Source organism: Xenopus tropicalis, chromosome 8 (assembly GCF_000004195.4).
Source record: "Xenopus tropicalis strain Nigerian chromosome 8, UCB_Xtro_10.0, whole genome shotgun sequence".
NCBI lineage: Eukaryota > Metazoa > Chordata > Amphibia > Anura > Pipidae > Xenopus > Xenopus tropicalis.
In genome coordinates, this window is record NC_030684.2 from 79,288,871 (window position 1) to 79,310,670 (window position 21,800).

General features: G+C 39.2%; 1 protein-coding gene across 1 annotated transcript; it reads right to left on the bottom strand.

Annotated features, from left to right (window-relative positions):
- Positions 1–451: 451 nt before the first annotated feature.
- Positions 452–20,761, bottom strand: tgfb1 (transforming growth factor beta 1). The gene is made up of 7 exons (XM_002939387.5): positions 19,909–20,761; positions 8,640–8,791; positions 7,070–7,187; positions 6,870–6,947; positions 5,442–5,592; positions 5,083–5,236; positions 452–1,726 (listed from the first exon to the last, which is right to left on the bottom strand). The coding sequence occupies exons 1-7, from the start codon at positions 20,240–20,242 to the stop codon at positions 1,568–1,570; spliced, it is 1,146 nt and encodes a 381-aa protein (XP_002939433.1). The 5' UTR covers positions 20,243–20,761; the 3' UTR covers positions 452–1,567.
- Between the last annotated feature and the right edge of the window lie 1,039 nt (positions 20,762–21,800).

A 21,800-nucleotide genomic window follows, 5' to 3' on the forward strand; every position in this document is an offset into this window, starting at 1 on the left:
AGGGTCCCCAAACTTTGCACAGTGGTTTTCACTATATAACTGTGGTCCAAGGTTAGAAAAAGTGGGCGGAGCCAATAACAGATCAGATTTCATTCAGTGACTTCATGTTTTTCAACCGAACATGAAGTTTGTTCTCAAACTTCCCTTTCTAGTTTTTATAATCTTATTACCATAGATCAGTGCTCAGCATCTGCTTTGCCTGAAAAGGGGTACTTAATAACTTTATTAATTAAATTTATTGTTGTAACTAAGCCCATTTATGATGCCATATATAGTACAACGTTTTAGTGCAGTTATGTGGCACATTGTCCCAGCAGGCAGCGAAGGTTCCTGTACAGTATGTGAGTTCTGTTGTATAGAAAGAGGAGTGTGACTTTTACTGAATAACAGCTTTGCATACATCATGTAATTGTGGGGAGGTTAATATAGAAATATACACACACACATAACATATTTATGTACCTCTTTTTATTTTTCCTCATTAAAACAAAATATTTTAAATATAAAAAAAAACTATAAAATAATACAGTTTAAAAAGGTAAAAAAAAAAACTTCTCCTTTTAAACAGGAATTATTAGCTCCTTCTTTGTTCAGTGGGTACCTGTACGTGGCACTCTGTATTCTGTATTTCATCCAGTTTTGTCCTACAGGTCTGCCCTGTAGCTGAGGCTGCAGCGATAGGTTCCTTTTTCTGATTGATTCCTGTATTCTGGCTTTGTAAATAAATGCCTTTTGTTTCTTTTTAACATATTGATAGCTCTACAAGTTGGGAGAGTTGATATGAACATGGATGAACACCCATGTTTTACCAAAAACAGTTTTTAATATTTTTTTTTGTCAATATACCTTAAGACATGCTCGAGCTTTTATTTATTTAGCAATTATTTATGTTAATAAATATACAATCTATAAAGAGTTGAGATTCTCTAATCTGTGCTCAGCATTAAATGTATTAATCTATACTGTAAGGCATTTTTGTGTTGTGACCTGAAAGGCAGCATCTATTGAATAAGGATCACTCTTTAATTTGTTGAACGATAATGCAATAGGCACCAAAGATACTCTAGAATGGGGTTGTGTTTTTTTCTGTCCCTTGTAAAATGGCCTTCGGTTTATTTATCAAGGGGAGTACTGCTTATTTCTCTGCCGTAACTGTATATAAAACCCCTTTACATGGACTGGATGCTTCAGATGAGTTATTTTACCCTGAACCAAGATTTTGCCTTTGCCAAAACTTGGTATATGTCCATAACCTTTGGCAGGGAAGCACTTTCATAAAAGCTGTAGTGGGGTGCTAAAAAATCGATACAGTAACTGAACAGTGAAGTCCAGAAACACAGATATTGTAACCAAGGGTGTATTGTTGTAGATGAATCCTAAATCCATGTGTGGGTTGCGTTGTTTCTAACTGCTTTCGGCATTTGTGCCTTGCATATGTAAAATCAAAGGGTTCCTTGATCTTCATGACTTGACTTCATGGTATCCATGTTGGCAACTGGCAGCAGTAAGGTGGTTTGTTAGGATTCTGTACCATGTCTTTGCTTTGCTTTCTGCCCCCAAGCTTTTCTCAGCTGCAGTGGCAAGACCTTACCACCATGTTAGAAAGCTGCTCCACCTTGGCATTGCGGCCAACATAATAAATGATTGGTAGTGGCTCCAGGACATCAGGAACACAGCAGGGAGAGATAGATGCACCAGGGTTGTTCTGATTATAAAGTGATAGCACCTGCATAAGATAGACCATCAATACACACATACTATTAGAAATGATTAGCTTGATAAATTGCGATATTGCAAGATATTAATTATCAGATGTTATGATATTTTGGAAGCATAATTTTATAATATATAAATGCAAACCCTTACATTCAAAGCAGTTCCCAATTCTGCCCTACCCTATATCACTTACCCAATATACACAAACCTAAGCTGCTTGAGCTGCACACCTTCTCAGGAATTCCCTTCCACCAGACTTTTTCTCAATCCTGATCCTTCACCATCTAAATGGTCTTTTAAAAAGCATTTCTTTAGAGAGGTTTACCATCATCTTGCAAAGCATACCTTTGTTCTATACCTGCAAATTGCAATACCCAATGCTATTTCGCTCACTTTGCTATACCCCATCTTACCCAACACCTAATGGCTCTCATTCCCCCTTCTCCCTTGAGACTGTAAAAACAGCAGGGCCCTTTTCACCTCTTGTTTTGGTCAGCATTTGTATATAATATGTATGTTTGATGTATACATAGGACGTAGCACATAATCATAGGAAGTTCTCTTCAGAAGAACAGATGGTTTCACTCATAATATTTTAAACGTTTTAAGAGAAGACAGCCCTCATAAAAACATAATTCCAATAAAAAAAGCATAACCCTTAGACCTGAAGCAACTTCCGGAGAATTTTGGAAAGACTTGTATTAGAGACTTCGGTATAGAATAACTGAAGCAGTGGGAGCTAGATTTGTTATTCAGTGAGCATTAGTTAAGGGAAAATAAATATTGGAATTTATCTTGAGAGTGGACAGTGTGAAACTTGTGAGTGAGTAAGAAACTTGTACTAGAAAACATCAGGGAATGCAATTCCATCAAGGACACAGTCCAAGTACAAAGTAAATAAATGTTTGGGTTCAGCTAAGTTCTTAGGCTGCAAAAGCAAGAATAGAAGATGATGAGAAAGGCATGCAGAGCCAGGATTAGTACTACAGGACAAGCTAGAACTGGTATAAGATGCACATTTCGGAACTGCCAAGATAATTTAAATGAAAATAAGTCATTTTTGAATGAAAGAAAGATAGCAAGTGTTAGCAGAATAACAGAAAAAAATTAAAATGAATGCTGAAAAAAAATAAATGCATGGTAGCAGTAAACAGTGGGAAGTGTACATGTCAACACCATAAAGTAGGAAAAGAACTGGTAAAGTACATGGTAGGACTAGTGTAGTAACAGTATATTTTATAGCAGTGAACCCCCACCAGTGGCTTGCGAGCAAAATTTTGCTCACCACCCCCTTTGATGTTGCTCCCAGTGGCTTCAAAACAGGAGCCTGTTTTAAAAATTCTGGTTTGGAGACCCAATGTTATTCCAAGCAGACCCTCCTGCTGGCAAGCAATCCACATGGGGCTACCAAATAGCCAATCACAAGCCTTATTTGGCATCCCCAAAGAACTTTTTCCATAATTGTGTGGCTCACCAACCCTTTTTATATCTGAGTGTGGCTCACGAGTAAATAAGGTTGGGGCTCCCTGTTCTATAGTTAATAGTTGGTATCTAAGGTAAGGAGGGGATAGAATTTGGCGTGGATGTCACATGAATCCTTTCCTAGGTTAGACTAGGTCCATCAGCTTTGCAATTAAAGCCAGTAAATGTACAGTTGGTAGCAAAGACTTGACAGTAATACTAATGCCACATAGATGACTGCTATATTCCCAAAAAATCTATCAGATATGACAAATAATTGTGAGCTGGGAAAAATAATATTATTTGCATTGATCTATAATTTCCAGTGGTATGTGTCCCTGATTTTGTATTTCTGGCAAACTGCTGAAAGGCAAAAGATGTGCACAAGTGCAGCTATCCACATGGCTTTGTATGAGAAAGAATCTATGCCAGAACTGTAGTGGAGTGAGTGGAGTGAGCTGGGAAATAAAGGAAATGGTTTAGAAGAAAGCTGGTGTTTTAAGTAAAATGTGTTGAAAAAAGCCCCTACAAACTGGGTATTGCAGCTATACTGTAACATTGCTACTAACTTCCTGCCAAAAATATGCAGCTGCACCTGTAAAAGGACATACCCTAGTCCAACAGCTGCCCCTATCAGAATTTGTGCAGAGGTCCCCTCTTTATCAACTGCCCCCTCTGCTTTCTTATTTCCAGTCCTTTATTTCTGTACTTTTTCAATGCTTTTATTCTCCTTTCTAGTCTTCTCTTTCCCCTCTGCTTCCCTCACCATCCTCCTTCTTGTTTTGATCTGACCTCACCTCCCATCCAATCTGGCACCCTTCTCCTTCACTTTGCTCTCGCCTTCTATTCCCTTTTTTTCATCCCATGGAAATGGGTGCTCCATTTGAATGCAATACATCCATTATTCCCTATCCCTAGAGAGTGCAACTAGCTGGTTTTCTGGCCTTCTTGCCCACATTTCACTCTTCTTTTCCCTACTTCACTCTACTTTTACTTGCCCTATACTTTAATTAACCCAAACTATTCTCCATATGTTCTCCAATCATCCCCCTTGTTTCCCTTTTGTTTTGCAATAACACAAATTAGTAATAATATAGTGGAGGGTGATAAAACAGCTCAATGTAATTATTAATGTTGGTAGCAATTTTCACCAAATAAGGAGGCTGTGGATTATGTAATGTGCCATAACAGCTACAATATGTTGAGGCACCAGCCTTCTCCTAACAGACCTGAAAAAATGAGCTACTATTAAGGCCTTTTCTCAGACGTTCCCAGCTAGTCAAACATTTAAGAAATTACAGTGTCACCACTTGGTCATGGCAACCCTTGGATCACCATGCAAGTAAGCCAAATGAGTGTCCTATGGTGGCCAGACTTAAAGAGTAAAAATAAAAAACAAAGACTACTGCTGCATGGAACATACAATGTGTTAGCTCTGAGGGAAGCTGTGTTATTAGTGAGTGGAGCTATGCAATACTTGCAGGAATGGGGATGCATGCCTCACATGTTATCATCTCTATCACTATTACACATTGGTAAGGGACCTGTTGCCAGAATGCCCAGGACCTGGGGGTTTTCAGATAAGGGTTTTTTTTGTAATTTGGATATCCATACCTGAAAAGTCTGCTAAAAATAATTTAAACATTAAATAAACCCAATAGGATTGTTTTGCCTTCAATAAGAATTCATGATATCTTAGTTGGGATCAAGTTAAACGTGCTGTTTTATTATTACAGAAAAAAAGGAAATAATATATAGTATATGGGAGATGGCCTTCCTGAAATTCAAAGCTTTCTGGAATAATGGTTTCTTGATAATGGGTCCCATATCTGTACTGTAAAGATGCTCAAGAGCTCCATTTTTTTTTTCAAATAATCACTGCATTCTGAGCACGTCAACACTCACCTTGCTGTACTGAGTATCTGTGCTCCAGATGTAAGGACAATTTCCTAAACAATAATTTGCTTCATATCCCTTAGGCTCATGGATCCACTTCCAGCCTAGATCCTTCCGGAAATTTATGTAAAGCGGTTTCACACAGCAGTTTGGCCCACTATTTCTGCAAAAGCAAGACCAGTGAGTCATTTTCTTACCTGCCCTATAATTTAATTACATGATATCTATGCTTTTCATATAGCATGACCATAAGAAGATGAGAACCACCAGTTTTCTTCCCCCTATGCTGAAGGTTTTGCAGCTATTGAAAAGCAATGTGAACACAGCAATTTATCCACAAAAACACAAATTGGATCTGCTTTACTTACCCAAAGCAATACTCCTGTCCAACCCCACGCTTTCTCCGTGAGTGTGAGACAGTGTCAATTCGCTCTGCTGGCATTGACGTGATCAAGAGGTAGGGTTTCTTGAGGTCATCACCACCCAAATTCATCAAGTCTCCCCGCAAAATAGAAAACCCTTGAAAAAAAGTTGCATGTTAAGAGGTTAGTAATACTGCTTATCAATGTCAGACTTGAGTAACAAGGCATATCCTGGAGGGTACCTGGCTCTTCTTCCCTCTTACATTTGAAACACAACATATTTACAGTTTCTACAGTCATGGCATCAAACCAGGCTGCATGGCCCAGGGGTAATAACAATATATATTAAAGACCAGGACGCCTGTTGTCCTGGTGCCTCATCTATACTGTAATTAGATATTGGGAGGTGGTCAAACCTCTAGTCCAAGCACTGGCCTGTATTTCTGGGTCACTTTGGTTTGTGATTGAGAGTGCCACCTCTTTGTGGGCATGGCCAGCTAAGTGGCCCCACACTTAATTGGCAAAGATTTGCAGTTGACATATATGCAGAAGTGATGAGACTGAGGCACAGATTCATTGGATCTGTGGGAGTTGCAAGAATTAATAGGAGTGGGAGAACAAAAGTGAGATGGGAGAATATGATGTGGGGAATGAAAGGAAATACAATGCAGGGATAGTAAGGAACTAGGTAGGCATGTAAGCTGGGGATTAAGTAGAAAATCATCAGGAAAAGATGCCTATACTTTCCCTGCAAACATATATCAGAAACTAGGTATTGAGATACCCTGCCCATCTATTATTTAATATACTCTGTAAATGGCCACACAGGCTAGTTAAATCACGGGGGAACTAATTTATGAATGCAACCACAAGTATGTCACATGTGAATGACAGTGAGCTTGAAAAAAAGCCTGTTAGACCTGAAACATTGCCCACACTGTCCTGAATTTGGCTGAAATGCAATAAAGGCCTTTTATTATTGAAGATATTCTCCTGACTGGTGCTGTGGATTCTGTCACATGTGAATGACATTTGCACCTATTGGCATGGGGAAGCTTTGAGATATTGCCACTTTCAAGCTGGCTGAAATTCCAGGGTTCCTACTGCTGCCTGCATTGATAGGTGCAACAGACTCACACAGTGAATCAAGCACAAGAACCATTATTACACAATCCCCACTCTGACAAACTTTGCACCTAATTGCATCTAATTTCTCAAAACGAACTACCGCAATTATGCTGGAATCGTTGCAAAAATCTTTGCTTTATGGTAAGAAAAAAATTCCAAAACTACAAATGTGGTTTTTAAATAGCCCTGAAATAAATCTAAATTATGTGTATTTTTCAAAATAAACAATCTAACAAAACAGTTATTAAAAAAATGAATTATCTCTTTTGTACACAAAGATAGAAAAGATATCATAGCTTCTCTTACCTTCTATACTTATAACCTTGCTGTGTGTAGTTATTGAACATTTGCAGGCAGGTTTCAACCTGAATTCTTCATTTTCCTCTGTAGATAGGACAGATGGATTAATTTTCTGGACAACAACTAAAAAGGTTGTATAGTCTAAAATGTACTGCTCACTCTTGGTATCTTATTTTGCAAAATATCTACCTACTCCTCCTTCTTACCTGCATGGTTCAGCCATTCATTCACAGTCTTTGTAACATCAAATGACACCCACTCATCATCTGTTACTGCAGTAAAGAACTTGCTATCCAGGTATCCTGAGTAATCAGTTCCATTACCCTGTGTGAGAATAGGTTAACATTACTATCAACAAGGTTTTATAAAGCGCCAACATATTCTGCAGTTCTGTACAGTAGAAGGATTTATTAATCCAACAGATGACATGTAAATACTTGGGATGAATGATTGGGACCTGGGGTTTTCCATATGAGGGATCTTTCTGTAATTTGGATCTTCATGCCTTAGGTCTACTACAAATCATTTAAACATTAAAGGAGAAGGAAAGGTAAAAACTAAGTAAGCTTTATCAGAAAGGTCTATGTAAATACAGCCATAAGCACTCACAGAAATGCTGCACTGACTTCTCTGTAAAAAGATTAGTTGTGTCCTTTTCCTCTGCCAGAGACACGTAGCTTTCAGCTCTCTCCTCTCTGCTGCTCCCCCCCTTCCTCAAGAATAAGAACTCACTCCCCCCCTTAGGAATGTGGATCTGAGCCAATCAGCAGGAAGCTGACTCATAGGGGGAGATTCACTAAGACCCGAATGCTCGGAGCGTTCATACGAAGGCTCCGAGCATATTGTTGCGTATTGTTTTTTTTGCGCCCGTGCGAAAAATTCGGAAAGGCTCTGCCGCTGTTTACAATGGTCACTATGAAAATTTTGTGACTTTCGGATCGCCAATACGATATTATCGTGAGTAATACGATTTTTTTCGTAAGCATTTTCGAGATATTAGCGATCTTCAGAAATTTTCGTTTCCAATCTGAATTTTTCCCATTCGTATTTGTGGATTAGTAAATCTGCCCCATAGTCTTACTAACTGAGCATGTTCACTTGGTCTGGGTGTCTGTGCAGGAGTGAGGCATTATGGGAACTTTCTTTACACAGCTCAGCGTTTTTTCTTCCTGTCTGGCTTCTGATCATCTGAACGGGAGAAATATGGGGAGACTTAAGGGCACTTTTCAGACAACTGAAGGTATGCCTTCAGCTTGAGATTAACTCTTTATTAGCCTTTCCTTCTCTTTTAAATAAATCCAATAGGGTTGTTTTGCATACAAAACATTCCCTTTTCTCTCTTGTGCCTTGCTCTGTGTGTTTTGTGTTCTGGTTTCTGTTTCCATTGCCTATTTTGCTCTCTATTCCTTAAAGCTACTGTACTCACAGCAATTCCCTTGTGATCTGTCTGTTCCACTTGCCTATTCAAATGAGTAATGGTTGCAGGAATGGGTGAATTATCTGGTTTAACAGGGAAACTCCAGCTATCAAAGTGTAACAGAGACTGAAAATATTTGTGTATGTATGTGAGTTTTGGCTATGCATCAAATAGGCCATCTGAGGTGTCTCCTACTAATAATATTGGCACCAAGTATTCATTTGCACAGACAGTCTGATTGGGCTTCTCTTATGCTCTTAAGCAGCCATTGCTGAACAAAAAACCACTAGAACCAACCTGAATAGCAACAAAATGTTTCACTGAACCTTTGTAATAAAATACGTAAGCCTGTATCATACCGCATAGAGTTCCATCCTTTGTTCCACATTTTTATCTGTCTGCTTCTTTCTGTACATGCGCAGCTCAGCATGGTGCAGGAGAGACTTCATTCCCACATTTTCCCTCACATGTGATGCATTAAATGTAAACAAAAATTCATTTTCTTTCAGTTCTGTGGAATACGAAGGGAAGAAATATGTCAATCCATTTTATCGCTACTGCTCTCCTACTGTACAGACATCACATTTATAATTATTACCAGAGAGTCTCAGGGAAACAGTGACATAACTGTAGGAGTTCCTGCTGTAAGCTTTCAGTATCAGAGATGCAGTACTGGGAAAGATGTTTCTCTCCTAGCAATGCCACTTTATCCATTCCTCTTAGTTCCTCATAGTTCTTTTCCGTTCTCATTCCTAACACTGAATGTACCTGTAGTTTGGAACATCCCAAAACTATAAGTTCCATGCAGGATGCTGCCGCTTTGCAGAGCGATTTGACAAAATTAGATAACTGGGCAGCAAACTGGAAAATGAGGTTCAATGTTGATAAGTGCAAAGTTATGCACTTTGGTAGAAATAATATAAACGCAAACTATCTACTGAATGGTAGTGTGTTGGGGGCATCCTTAATGGAGAAGGATCTAGGGGTTTTTGTTGATAACAAGTTGTCTAATGCCAGGCAGTGTCATTCTGTGGCTACTAAAGCAAATAAAGTGCTGTCTTGTATAAAAAAGGGCATTGACTCAAGGGATGAGAACATAATTTTGCCCCTTTATAGGTCCCTGGTAAGGCCTCACCTTGAGTATGCAGTGCAGTTTTGGGCTCCAGTCCTTAAGAAGGATATTAATGAGCTGGAGAGAGTGCAGAGACGTGCAACTAAACTGGTTAAGGGGATGGAAGATTTAAACTATGAGGTGAGACTGTCGAGGTTGGGGTTGTTCTCTCTGGAAAAGAGGCGCTTGCGAGGGGACATGATTACTCTGTACAAGTACATTAGAGGGGATTATAGGCAGTTGGGGGATGTTCTTTTTTCCCATAAAAACAATCAGCGCACCAGAGGTCACCCCTTTAGATTAGAGGAAAGGAGCTTCCATTTGAAGCAGCGTAGGTGGTTTTTCACGGTGAGGGCAGTGAGGTTATGGAATGCCCTTCCTAGTGATGTGGTAATGGCAGATTCTGTTAATGCCTTTAAGAGGGGCCTGGATGAGTTCTTGATCAATCAGAATATCCAAGGCTATTGTGATACTAATATCTACAGTTAGTACTAGTGGTTGTATATATAGTGTATGTATGTGAATGTATAGATTGGTAGGTGTGGGTTAAGTGTGCTGGGTTTACTTGGATGGGTTGAACTTGATGGACACTGGTCTTTTTTCAACCCTATGTAACTATGTAACTAACTATGTAACTATAATAAGCTGATCAGCTGATTTTGGCGGTTATCAGTATGTCAAGACAAAAATATTCCACCCATTTTGGCCAAGCCTTTATTTAGTCTTTATTTTTTTCTGTCTTGAATGGTCTTTTTTCTTGTTATTACCAAAGGAATGGAATACATGAGCAGAAGGCTAGATAGTGTTGTGGTGGATGTTGACTGCTTAGAATTATGCCAAGCACTTATTTATACAGTGCTACATAAATGATTACTGTTATAGTAGACATATAAATAAACTAAACATCCCTCTAATCTTCTAGGCAATAATGAATGCTGGATTTACTTTACTTATTGGAGCTCCCTAAAGATCTGTTACAGTACAAGGGGTGGGTGTGTCCTAATGGTCCCTGCCAGAAGCACAGTGGAAGGAGGATAGCCAATTACAGTTCTGCAGTCACACAAGCAAAGACAGGCTTAAAGGAAAACTATACCCCAAACAATGTAGGTCTCTATAAAAATATATTGCATAAACCAGCTGATATGTAAAACCCTCCTTCATCTAAATAAACCAAAGCCTACATTTGCCTACAATGCATATCAGTTGGGCATGTCTCGCCCACCCAAATGGCATCATTTGTACTGCATATATCCCCTTTGTTTTCTAGAACCGTCAAATTTTCCTAAACCAAATAGCAGCTTTCACCCGGTGGCCATTTTTCCTCTGATACATAGTAACATAGTAAGTAAGTTGGGTTGAAAAAAGACATACGTCCATCACGTTCAACCATAATGACTATATATAACCTGCCTAACTTCTAGTTGATCAAGATAATCAGATACATTTAAATCTCCAAACAGCGTACACACACACAGAGCCTTAGCTTATGGATGGCTTCTCCACCTTAACATGAATAGCCTCCTTTGCGCCTTGTTCAAACCAGTGGTCTTTCCTGACCAAACTGTGAGCATTGCTATTCTCAAAGGAGTGTCCCTTGTTTCTTAGGTGTAGAAAGACAGCTGAGTGCTGCCCTGTAGTGTTCACCCTCCTGTGCCATTCAATTGGTGAGCAGTTGCTTTATCTCCCAATGTATAGGTCTATGCACTCCTCCCTACACTGGACTGCATATACTGCATTGCTTTGTTTTTCTTTTGGTGTTGGATCCTTCGGGTCAGTTTTTGTCTCAGATGAGTAATGAAACGTCTTCAATGATTACTTAGCAAGTCCAGTTGCTCTAGATTTACTTCTACTAGATTTTCCATGACCTGGATAAATGAAAACCTTCATAGACATATTCTTAAAAGTTGATTGATTACACATTGTGCTTTTGTTCAGTGTATTATATAGGCAAAATTCAAAGACAGTTTGGAGAACACAAGTCCCACATCAAGACCATTATAGCATGCTTTCAGGCTGGTAAATGTGCTGAGATGCTTTATCAGATTTGTGAACTGCACTGTATGGGCACTGGCCATGTGCCGAGACCAAAACAGGGTGGTGATTGGGAGCAGTGTGTTCTCCAACAAGAAAGTTATTGGATTTATATTTGGGTACTTTAAAAGCCATAGGGGTTAAAGGCTTTTTGCATCAATCTTTCTTTTTGCCAATTTAGTGTGTAGGCAGCCATTTCAGGTCATTGTGCCTGATTGTGTCATTAAAGAGTGACTGACGTTTATCAGAGCACAAGTCTCATAGCTGGGGGCACCAGAACATGATTATCCCTATGTCAAGTTTCAAAATTAAATATAAAAAAATCTGTTTTCTCTTTTGAAAATGAATTTTAATGCTGAATTCTGCTGAAGGAGCGCTATAAACTGATGTGTTTTGAAAAAAACATGTTTTCCAGTGACAGAATCTCTTTAATAAAGATGTTTTATGTTTATATATAAAATTCTCAATAGTTTTGGCAAGTACAGAGCTCGAAATGCACCTCATTCTTGCAGGCACTTCTGTCTTCATACCACAAATGGATTTTGACACCCATAGGTCTGAAAATGAGGTGTACAGAGTCTGTTTGCTGTGATGCAAGGTCCCTCCCTTGCACACAAAGGGTTGCATCACAGCAAATAAGAATAGTCAATGGCCATTTTTTCTCTGAGAATGTTTTGTCACAACAAATTTTTGACGCAATTTCACAAAATAAAAAAAATTGCAAAACGTGTCATTTGATAGAATTCCAATCTTGGTAGCTGCTCAATAAAAAAGAAAATAATTGAATAACTACAAAGTATTTGGGAAAAAATACTGAGAAAGGTATAGTCCTTTGTTGTTTACATAGGACTTTTAATCAAATAGATAAAGAGACAATGGGAAATCCAGTATGGTATATGATTCATTGGCCAGCGGCTGAATAGGTAGACAATGTACAAGGGGCTGTACAAGGTTTGTCCATCTCTTTTTTTTCCATTTGCTAAGGCTAAGAGCCCAATCAACTGGTACAACAGGAAGTGAAGAGTAACTTTGGCTCCTCTTTACTTCCTCATCTGCAGATGAACCATACATTGGCCAACATGATGCACTAGAAGATATTTCCAAACCTGTCCAGTCAGTTAACTGAAATATATTCATTGTACATAAGGTAGATATCAGTCAGAATTATACTGAAAATAGTACAAACCTTTTCATACAATTTTATCAGTACATGTATAAAAGAGCACTGTGCTGTGTAGCCATTCAAGCTAAGCAGGGCAAAAAGGCACATTTTTACACAGCAGATAAAATGTGTTGAATACCATGGGTTTAGTTTTTATGCAGGAGGATAAACAAGGGTTAAATGCCATTCATGGTCCTCTATAGAACTATAGAATGAATGCCTTTATTTTGTATAACAGAACATTGGTTGTCAAGAAATAGCAAACATATAATTTTTAATGAACATTTTTTAAAATATTTAAAATTGTTTAAATTTGTTTTAAATTATTTAAAATTGTTTAAAATTGTTTAAATTGTCCTTAAATGAAAAAAAATTCTAGAAGCCAGTTGGTTAAGTAATAGAAGGGATGAAAGCCAGATGCAGGCAGTTAGATATTGAGATATTTTTGGCCTGTTGTGAGCATTTCAGCCGGAAAATGTTCAGTGTTTTATTTTATGGTAGAAATTTCAGAGTGAAGATTTCCAAGCTAAACGGAGTCTTCCCCAGCGCCTCTCCAGAGGATTGCAATTTATGCAGGAAGTTAAATAAAAACTATTTTAATTCTTTTCCATACATAAATTATTAAACAAATGTTCTCTGAACATACATTTAACTAAAACTTTGGGAAGGAGGTGTAAAAGGAAATAGTGCCAGAAAGTAACAGTGCTGTACATGCGTGCCAGACGGATTAGGTTGCATATGTGTTCCAGACGGTAGCTCCTGCGTGTTTATAATGAGGGCAATTCTGGCATTTTGGTAACAATCCATCCTTATTCTGCAAACCCGTGGGAGACCAAGCAGGGGACTCAGACAGACAGTCAAATAAACTGTATTAGGACCTTTATCCACCACTCTCTCATGGATTCCATAAATAAAGGCTAAAACCTGTCAGGGTGAAAACTAAGAATACTAACATATACCTTTCTATATCTCAATAAGACATCAGGTTACAAAAATAATTCTCACCTTTAGTGAGATAAATATGTGAGAAAATACTTATAATATATAGTCACAATGTGGGGTGGATCTCAGAAAAGGAAAGAGGTGGAGATGTGATGCCACAGATGGATCCTTATGGAGTGTAGAAAGACTGATTTAGGGTTTGCAGACTTTGCAAGAAAGGATTGTGATTGAGATAAAAGAAGTAAGGGGTAAGTAATGGCATCACAGTAGGTGGAACAGTTGGACGGAGACTACAGACGCAAGCACAGCTGAAAAGCTGTTGGAAAGGATGTGAATTGGGGGAAATAGAACATTAGATAAGCGGAAAGAGAGGCTAAAGCTGGCCATACACTGTAAGATCCGCTCTCACCAAGCAAGCGGATCTTCTCCGGATATGCCCACCTACGAGTGAGCGATATCGGGCTAATTTGATCGTTTGGATCTAGGGCCAAACAATTAAATTAAAACGGCGGGCATTTGTGCATTCAGTTCAGGGGCCACATTGACGAGCCGATGCGGTCTCAGATCCAATGGAAAATCTGCCTGATCGAGATCTGGTCAATTTCAGGCCAGATGTTGATCTGGGAGGCCTGAGGGTGGTGCCTATACATGGGCAGATAAGCTGCCAAATCATTCTAAAATACCGATATCAGCAGCTGAAATTGGCCCGTGTATGGTCACCTTAAGCTAAATATGAAGCCAATCAGAGATAATCTAGTAGACTGATGAAAGAGGACAGTAAATAACAATGTCTGTGCTTGGAAATTACAACAATAATGTTTATCCTAAGGATGGCCAAATTGCCCAATATCTGATTATTTTACTCGCTGACCACCCAGTCGGAAAAACTTAGTCGGTTAGTGGCCACGTTACTAGTGGCCTGTCTACAGTGTCTAAAACAATGTTCAGAACAAGTTATCATATACTTAGAAATGCCAACAGTGTCTGTCAATGAAACATTGTCTGTCGATAATTGTATTAAAGGGGCTGTTCACCATTAAATGAATACTCTACAAAATACTTTATTTGTGATATTCTGAAAAAAATTGCCATTGGTCTTCATTTCTTATTATTTATGGTTTTTGAATTATTTAGCTTTTTGTTCAACAGCTCTCTAGTTTGGAATTTTAGCAGCTATATGGTTGTTAGGGTCCAAATTATCCCAGCAACCATGCAGTGGTTTGAAGGAGAAATTGGAATATATATAGGAGAGTTCTGAATAGAAAGATAAAGAATAAAAAGTAACAATAACAATAAAATTGTAGCCTTACAGACCAACAGTTTTTTGGCCAACTGAAAAGTTGCTAAGAACTGACCGTTCTATAACATTCTAAAAACTAACTTAAAGGAGAAGGAAAGGCAAAGTCACTTGGGGGGGCCAAAATATTAGGCACCTACCTTGTAGGCACCTCGCCTACCTTGTACCCCGGGCTGGTGCCCCTGTTAGGAGAAAACTGCACCAGCCCTGAATACCTGTCGAGAGCGCTTCTTCCTTCCTACTCGTGGGGCTGCCGAATGTCCCAGACAATCGCATGCGCAGTAGAGTGAAAAGCTGATTTCTCTGTTAAAGTTTGGCTTTTCACTCTACTGCGCATGCGCGCGGCGCTACAGGAAGGAGGAGGAGCTGCAGGTACCCCAGGCTGGTGCTGTTCTCTCCTAACAGGGGCACCTGCCCGGGGTAGAAGGTAGGCGATTGAAGTCACTTGGGGGTGCCTAACATTTTGGCACCCCCAAATGACTTTGCCTTTCCTTCTCCTTTAAAGGAGGACCATCCCTCTAATACTAAACAGATCCATATGTATGTACAAGTTCACAGGTTTCATAAGAGTGCTCTGTTCACATTTGCTGCCAGTAGCGCATTACCATGGCCTAGTGCAGCAGCACGGCAGCTGCTTAACCCTCCCTCTGCCTGATCAGTGTGAGTCCCAGTCTGTTTCCCCCACCCCCTCCTCTTTCCTTTGCTCTTCTACTCAGTCTAAATTTATCTCTCCTGCACTTCCTCTTTTAACTTGTTCTGTATGACGTGAGTCCTACAATGAGCAATATCGTGCAGGGAAGAATCACTTCAGTGTGTCAGCTTTGGGGAAAGTCTGGGACACTTGCTGAACACTGTGAGTGCTGGGGATTTTTGCTTTTATTTAACATTAACCTAAATAAACATAAACTTTTGTAAAAGGTAACCTTGTGTAAAAAATCTCTAAACACATACAGTTTAGTATAGCAGGTAAATCCAATAGTGAGTTTTGCAAATTCCAGGTTAGTCCAGCCTACCACATGCTTTAAATAAAAGTTTGGGAACTCTTATCCCAAGTACAAGGTACTGTTTTATTATTACAAATATAACAGGAAATTAGCTTTAAAAAATGTTATTAGAGGGGATTATAGGCAGATAGGGCATGTTTTGTTTTCCCATAAAAACAATCAACGCACCAGAGGTCACCCCTTTAGATTAGAGGAACGGAGTTTCCATTTGAAGCAGTGTAGGGGGTTTTTCACGGTGAGGGCAGTGAGGTTGGGGAATGCCCTTCCTAGAGATGTGGTAATGGCAGATTCTGTTAATGCCTTTAAGAGGGGCCTGGATGAGTTCTTGAACAAACATAGTATCCAAGGCTATTGTGATACTAATATCTACAGTTAGTATTAGTGGTTGTATATATAGTTTATGTATGTGATAGTATAGATTGTTAAGTATAGGTTGTGTGTGCTGGGCTTACTTGGAAGGGTTGAACTTGATGGACTCTGGTCTTTTTTCAACCCTATGTATGTATGTAACTATGTAACTATTTCATTGTAAAGGTGTCTAAGGAAGATGGCCTTCACATAATTCGTGGCTTTCTGGATAACAGGTTTATGGATAATGGGTACCATACCTGTAATATATAGCCAAAAAAACTTACCAGTTTAGCATCTCATTAGCAAACAAATGGTAGTTATGAGCAACAGGTCCTCTCTTTGCTGCCTAAAGATGGCCATACATGGGCAGATTTTAGCTGCCAATTCAAGCCCTTTGGCAGTCCATGTATGGGGACCGCTGACGGCCCAATACGACCGATATCTGGCCAAAAATCAGCCAGGTGTAAATCAGACAGGTTTGATTTTTTTTTTTAGTAGGATTGGGGACCACATTGGCTCATTGATGTGGTCCTTGCTCCAACTTTTTGAATCCCTACATTTTAATGTGATCATTTGGCCCTAGCATGATATCACCCACCCAAGGTGGGTATATCAATGGAAATATTGGCAAGGTCGCCAGACGAGCAAATCTTAATGTGTATGCCCACCTTAACTCTTCTGGGAATGCTTTCCACTAGATGTGGGATTTGCTTCCATTTAGTCACAAGAGGATTAGAGAGAGCACTGATGCCCAACAATCAGGCCTGATTTCCAGTCAGGGTATAACTGGATTTATGTCAGAACTCTGCTAGCCAGTCAAGGTCTTCTACTTTGATCTTGGTTGTGAATAAGGTATTGCTCTGCTGAAACAAGAATTGGTCCTAACCAAACTGCTGACACAAAGCCATAGCCATGGCAAGATAATTAATTACAGTTCTTATATTTCAGCCTTGTAGTTTCAATGTTCTATCAAAATGTAAGGGTCAAACTACATGAAGGACATTGGCCGAATAGACTCATCTGTCCCACATAAAGGAATCAGGCATCTGCACACAACTGCATGACATCTTATGGGATGCTACAACATCTGACCCTCCCTGCTGTAATGAGACTGATCAGATATATTTAGATGTTTTTTTGTTTTCCATGCATCTACATCCAAAAATAAATGTATGCCAATGATACACAAAAGTCTATCCCCCATAAATACTTGGATAAAAATGCATCAGTTCAACAGTCATGTTGGGTCGGAGGGGGCAGAGCTTTCATGTAATTTACAGATCTGATTTTAGTATCAATTACATTATTTTAGACATGTACAACTACATCTGGTATTTAGAATGTGATCTGTCACTGTAAGATCCAACCAAAGCTTTCATGTAGCTTGGCCCTTAATGTTACCGTTCATAATATTATTAAAATTAGGTAAAGGGGAAACATACATATACTTTGCACCCCTCAGGGTTTTTGTCATTGACAATTACTGTTTTTTCTAGAAGGAAGAAGAGCAAAGAAAGACTGGCGGACAGTTAACTATCAATGGAAACAGCACTGTCAGGTTAGAGAAGAAAGTTATAGGAATAACCAGGATATGTGAGAGGAGCATTAGTGAAGTGTCAGGAAAATGTAGCAGAAAAGAATGGGCAGTAATGGACAGTAGCAGAGAGAAGCAAAGGAAAAGAAGTGATAAAATCAGGGGGAGCAGGAAACAGTGGGAGTGGGAGGAATGGAACCACCTTCTAGAGAAACAGAAGGGGTAGGAGGAAAATGAAAGGAATAAACATATACAAAGAGTGATGAAGACAGTGGTAGTGATACACTGAAGGGTCAGTGGGATAATAGTAGGGAAAAGCTAAGGAGGAAACTGGGCAAAGGCAAAGAGAAGCAGAGAAACAGACTGGCCTGCGACTGTGTAACTGTGAATAATTTGGTTGAATTTCCTAAATTTTTACAGCAAGTTTTTTAAAGTTACACTGCTCCTTACAATGGAATAAAGCCAATTTCTATAAGAACAAGACAAGAGCTGAAACAGGTCACCTAGGAAGCTAGAATGTGGGGAGCCCAAAGCAAATTGGAGCCAGCAATCCTTTAGATACAGGGCAACCGAAATACTCAACAGGTTTCATGCACAGTATTCTAAGCCATTTCTCAGCTAGTCCTCAACTTCATTTACAAATAAATTTTAGGTGTCCAATTCTGTGTCTTTTTGGCCTGGTACTGAAAATGCTATGCTAATGCTGGAGTCACTGACCCCAACAACCAAAAACAGGCTGACTGTGCAGTTTCAGTTACACTCTTATTCTTTACATTTTATATCTTTCTATTCAGGCTATATCCATGTCCAAGTATATGTCTTTTGAGTGTTGTATGTGCTCATGCATGTCTATACACATGTCCAGTTCCCTCTGGGTGCAATCCTGAATAATAATATAGCTGAAAGTGCAGAATTCATTCCGCTAAGACCATAATTGTTCTCATTCCTGTTATTAAGTGGAGTCTCTTAAGCTACAGTAAATAATGAATTATCTCTGCTCAGAAAAGCATCCTTGAAATTACTAGCTGCTAAGCTGCCCTCTAGCTATTGTATTGTCACAGAATAGGTGACAGCATCTTCCCTATTTTGTTACCAGTGTTCATCTGAACTGACAGGCATAAGGTGTTCTCATTACCTGGCTTTTTCTTTCATAGTATCATATTGCAAGGCATTGCACAAAAAAGATACTGAAAGGAATCAGGAAAGGAAATAGAGCTCAAAGCAGCTCAATTATTTATGATGGGTGCAGTTTGCTCCTACTAAGTTGCAACCCCTTAAGATTTTGTGGACAAGTTAATAAATACAACATTTGATCTGGAATAATTTATTAACTTGCCTGCATAGCTATGCAGGAGCAACACTAGCAACCTGAGTGCTCTACCTATGGCACATTGTGCTGGCCTTGCACACTAACCACAAAGCTCAATGTTAGAAGGGCACCAAGGGAATATCTCTCAAGTCACAAGTAATGATGCCCTCCAGCCTACCCCCATTCACATCAAGTCAAGTAAAAGCAAAGTGACTGGTATGCCTGGGAATTATCTGTTCATAAATGAGCTCACCAATCTGAAACGAGAGTGGGGAAAACCTAAAAGCTACAAGAAACCACATGGCTGATTTATAAATTCAAAGTTGCTAAATTGCACCAGTGCAGTTGCGATTAGCACCCTGGGAAATAAAAGCAAATACCTAGTTGCTACTGGGAACTGCATTAATGTAAATTAGCACCTATGTTTTTGGTAAGTAAGCCCTCACTTCTTTACAGAAACAGAATTGTAATAGATGTTAGGCACTCAGTAAACTAATAACTGTCAGTATCCTAATGTAATGGTAATGTCACACACAACATTCTGTAGTGAATATGGCACACATGCAGAACTATCACTAGAAAACATGGGGACAAGGGCATTTGCATTTTTGGGTGATAATATTGCTTGTTTGTCATGATCTTAGAAGATTTCACTTTAAAAGGCTGGCAATCTATCATGTTTCTACGGATTGACAACACTTTACCTGCAGAAAAGAAATACCTTTGGCATTACCATAAATCAGTTCTTGAGTCCTCAGTACATCAGAACACTTTGAGTTATAGTTCAACAAGAGATGGAAAACTTCTTTGGTATTTCTGCTTAGCCATATAAACTACTAATGCTGGGACATTATTTAGAATTTCAAACGTAGCTTTAAATCACTCACCATTTATGCTTTCGAACCTGTGAACTTGTTTTGCGTAATAATCCTGTATGTTGTGCTCTTGCCACACAGGAGCTTCTTCTTTGGCTGCTCTTTCTCTGATCACCTCCAAGGTGCTATTGTAAAGGGAGATGGCTTCACTCGGCACTGTCATGTTCTCACTGTCTACATCTGGTGTTCTGTCCAGTTTTAGTTTGCTGAGAATTTGCCCCCTGATGGCTTCAATTCTTCTCTTTCTGACTTCTTCCATATCCACAGTCTTACAGGTAGACATGGACATAGTTAAAGTGGAAAGATGCAGCACCAACAGCACCGGCAGCATCCAAAGAACCTCCATAATGCAGTGTTCCACGACAAAAGTCAAGTAGCTCTGGATTGTAGGTTTTTAGGATGGCTTCCTTTTATTTATATGTCCTTCAGCAGTCTCAGCACCAGCTCAGATTGACTTACAGTCAGTTTAAACGCCCTAATTCATTGTATGTGCTGCGCTCAGAGTACCATGTGCCGGCCTAAAAATAAAGAGGAGAGGTTTTGCTGCCACCATTAAATGAAAACATAATTACAACTGGAACACTGTGTGACTATGTTAAAGAGATGGAACGGTCTCTTGGTGAGAAAAGCTGAAAGCAGTTCTGAAAGTTGCTGTCCCGTCTTCATGAAGCAGTGGCATTGAGCAGTGTGGGAGATCCTGGTTGGCTTCCAGAGCTTATAGAATATGTGCCTTGTATGCAGTCAACTCCCCCCCTCTAAATGTAATTTGACGGCCCTTGTAACCCTGCTTGCTAGAACATGATTCTCACCGTCCCCCTCTTGGCTTCCTCCTGTGTGCTGTAACTTAAAGCTCCACCCAGGATATGGGAGATAAAATACTCTCAACACACACACACTGAAATGGTTTAGGGAAATGCTCTTACGCTTTGGGGTGGAGAGCACTACATAGTAAGCCCTATCCTTTTTCCCTCCCTCTCAAACAAATCTTTCATGCCTGAGCTAATTATTGGTTTCATCTTTAAATATAAGGCATTAACTAAATCTATATAAACTTTAAAAAGAATTAGTGATGGTGTTTGGACCAGCAGAACTACAGCAATGTAGTCATCCAGCACCTCCTTTTCTATTCTATTTCTAACATTGTTTCTGCAAAAATACTGGCTTTGTTTCTACAATCTTTAGGTTACATACAGAGCAGAGTCTTAGTATTCTTAAAACTTACCCTAAACAGAAGTTGTGAATATATTTTCTATTGGTAACAGAAACAACTCCAAATGTTTAAGTTACAGACAACATTGTGCAGACAATACAAGTATAGGTAATGACAGACTCCACATTAAATATTTCCTTCAGAAATTAGATATGTGAAAACAGTTGAAGGTATGCCTGCTCTGCTGTAGTACCAAAACAGACAGACTGCAATGTGTAGCTGTCCCAGTTGCTACATTCAATAGGCCAGCTATTTGCAGTACTGCTATGTATGTGATGTACATGTAAGCAATAAAAGCTGGAGTATATACAGTGGTGGGCAGGATTATACAAGGGTTGGTCTTGGGTTGGGTATGGGCGGGTTTAGGTCAGTGCAAAGGGGGTAGCAAAATGGAAGCTTATATGAAGCTCTAGAATGAGAATTCATAAGGAGATTATATACTAAGCAAATTATACTGTAAAATTATAAGATAAAATAGTAGGAAATATAGCAAATAGCAATGCCTAAATTAGGTGTAGGAAGGGGAGGCAGGAGCCTTGGGTGCATTATTAGAAGGTTGCAATATTAATAAAAATGTCTGCACGTTTGTAAAATTACATATTTCCTACTTATCTCCATGCCCTAAATCCTCTACCTGCTACTTTACTCAGATGTGCTTTCTGTATAAGAAGAGATAGTGCTGCACTATATCAAA

Bases quoted from the DNA above. Each gene is read 5' to 3' on its own strand.
- tgfb1 (XM_002939387.5), bottom strand. From the start codon at position 20,242: ATGGAGGTTCTTTGGATGCTGCCGGTGCTGTTGGTGCTGCATCTTTCC. The intron at 7,188-8,639 runs GTATGATACAGG...ATTCTCACACAG, and splicing joins AAAGGATGGAACTCTATGCG to GGTAATGGAACTGATTACTC. The intron at 6,948-7,069 runs GTAAGAAGGAGG...TCCTATCTACAG, and splicing joins TGAATGGCTGAACCATGCAG to AGGAAAATGAAGAATTCAGG.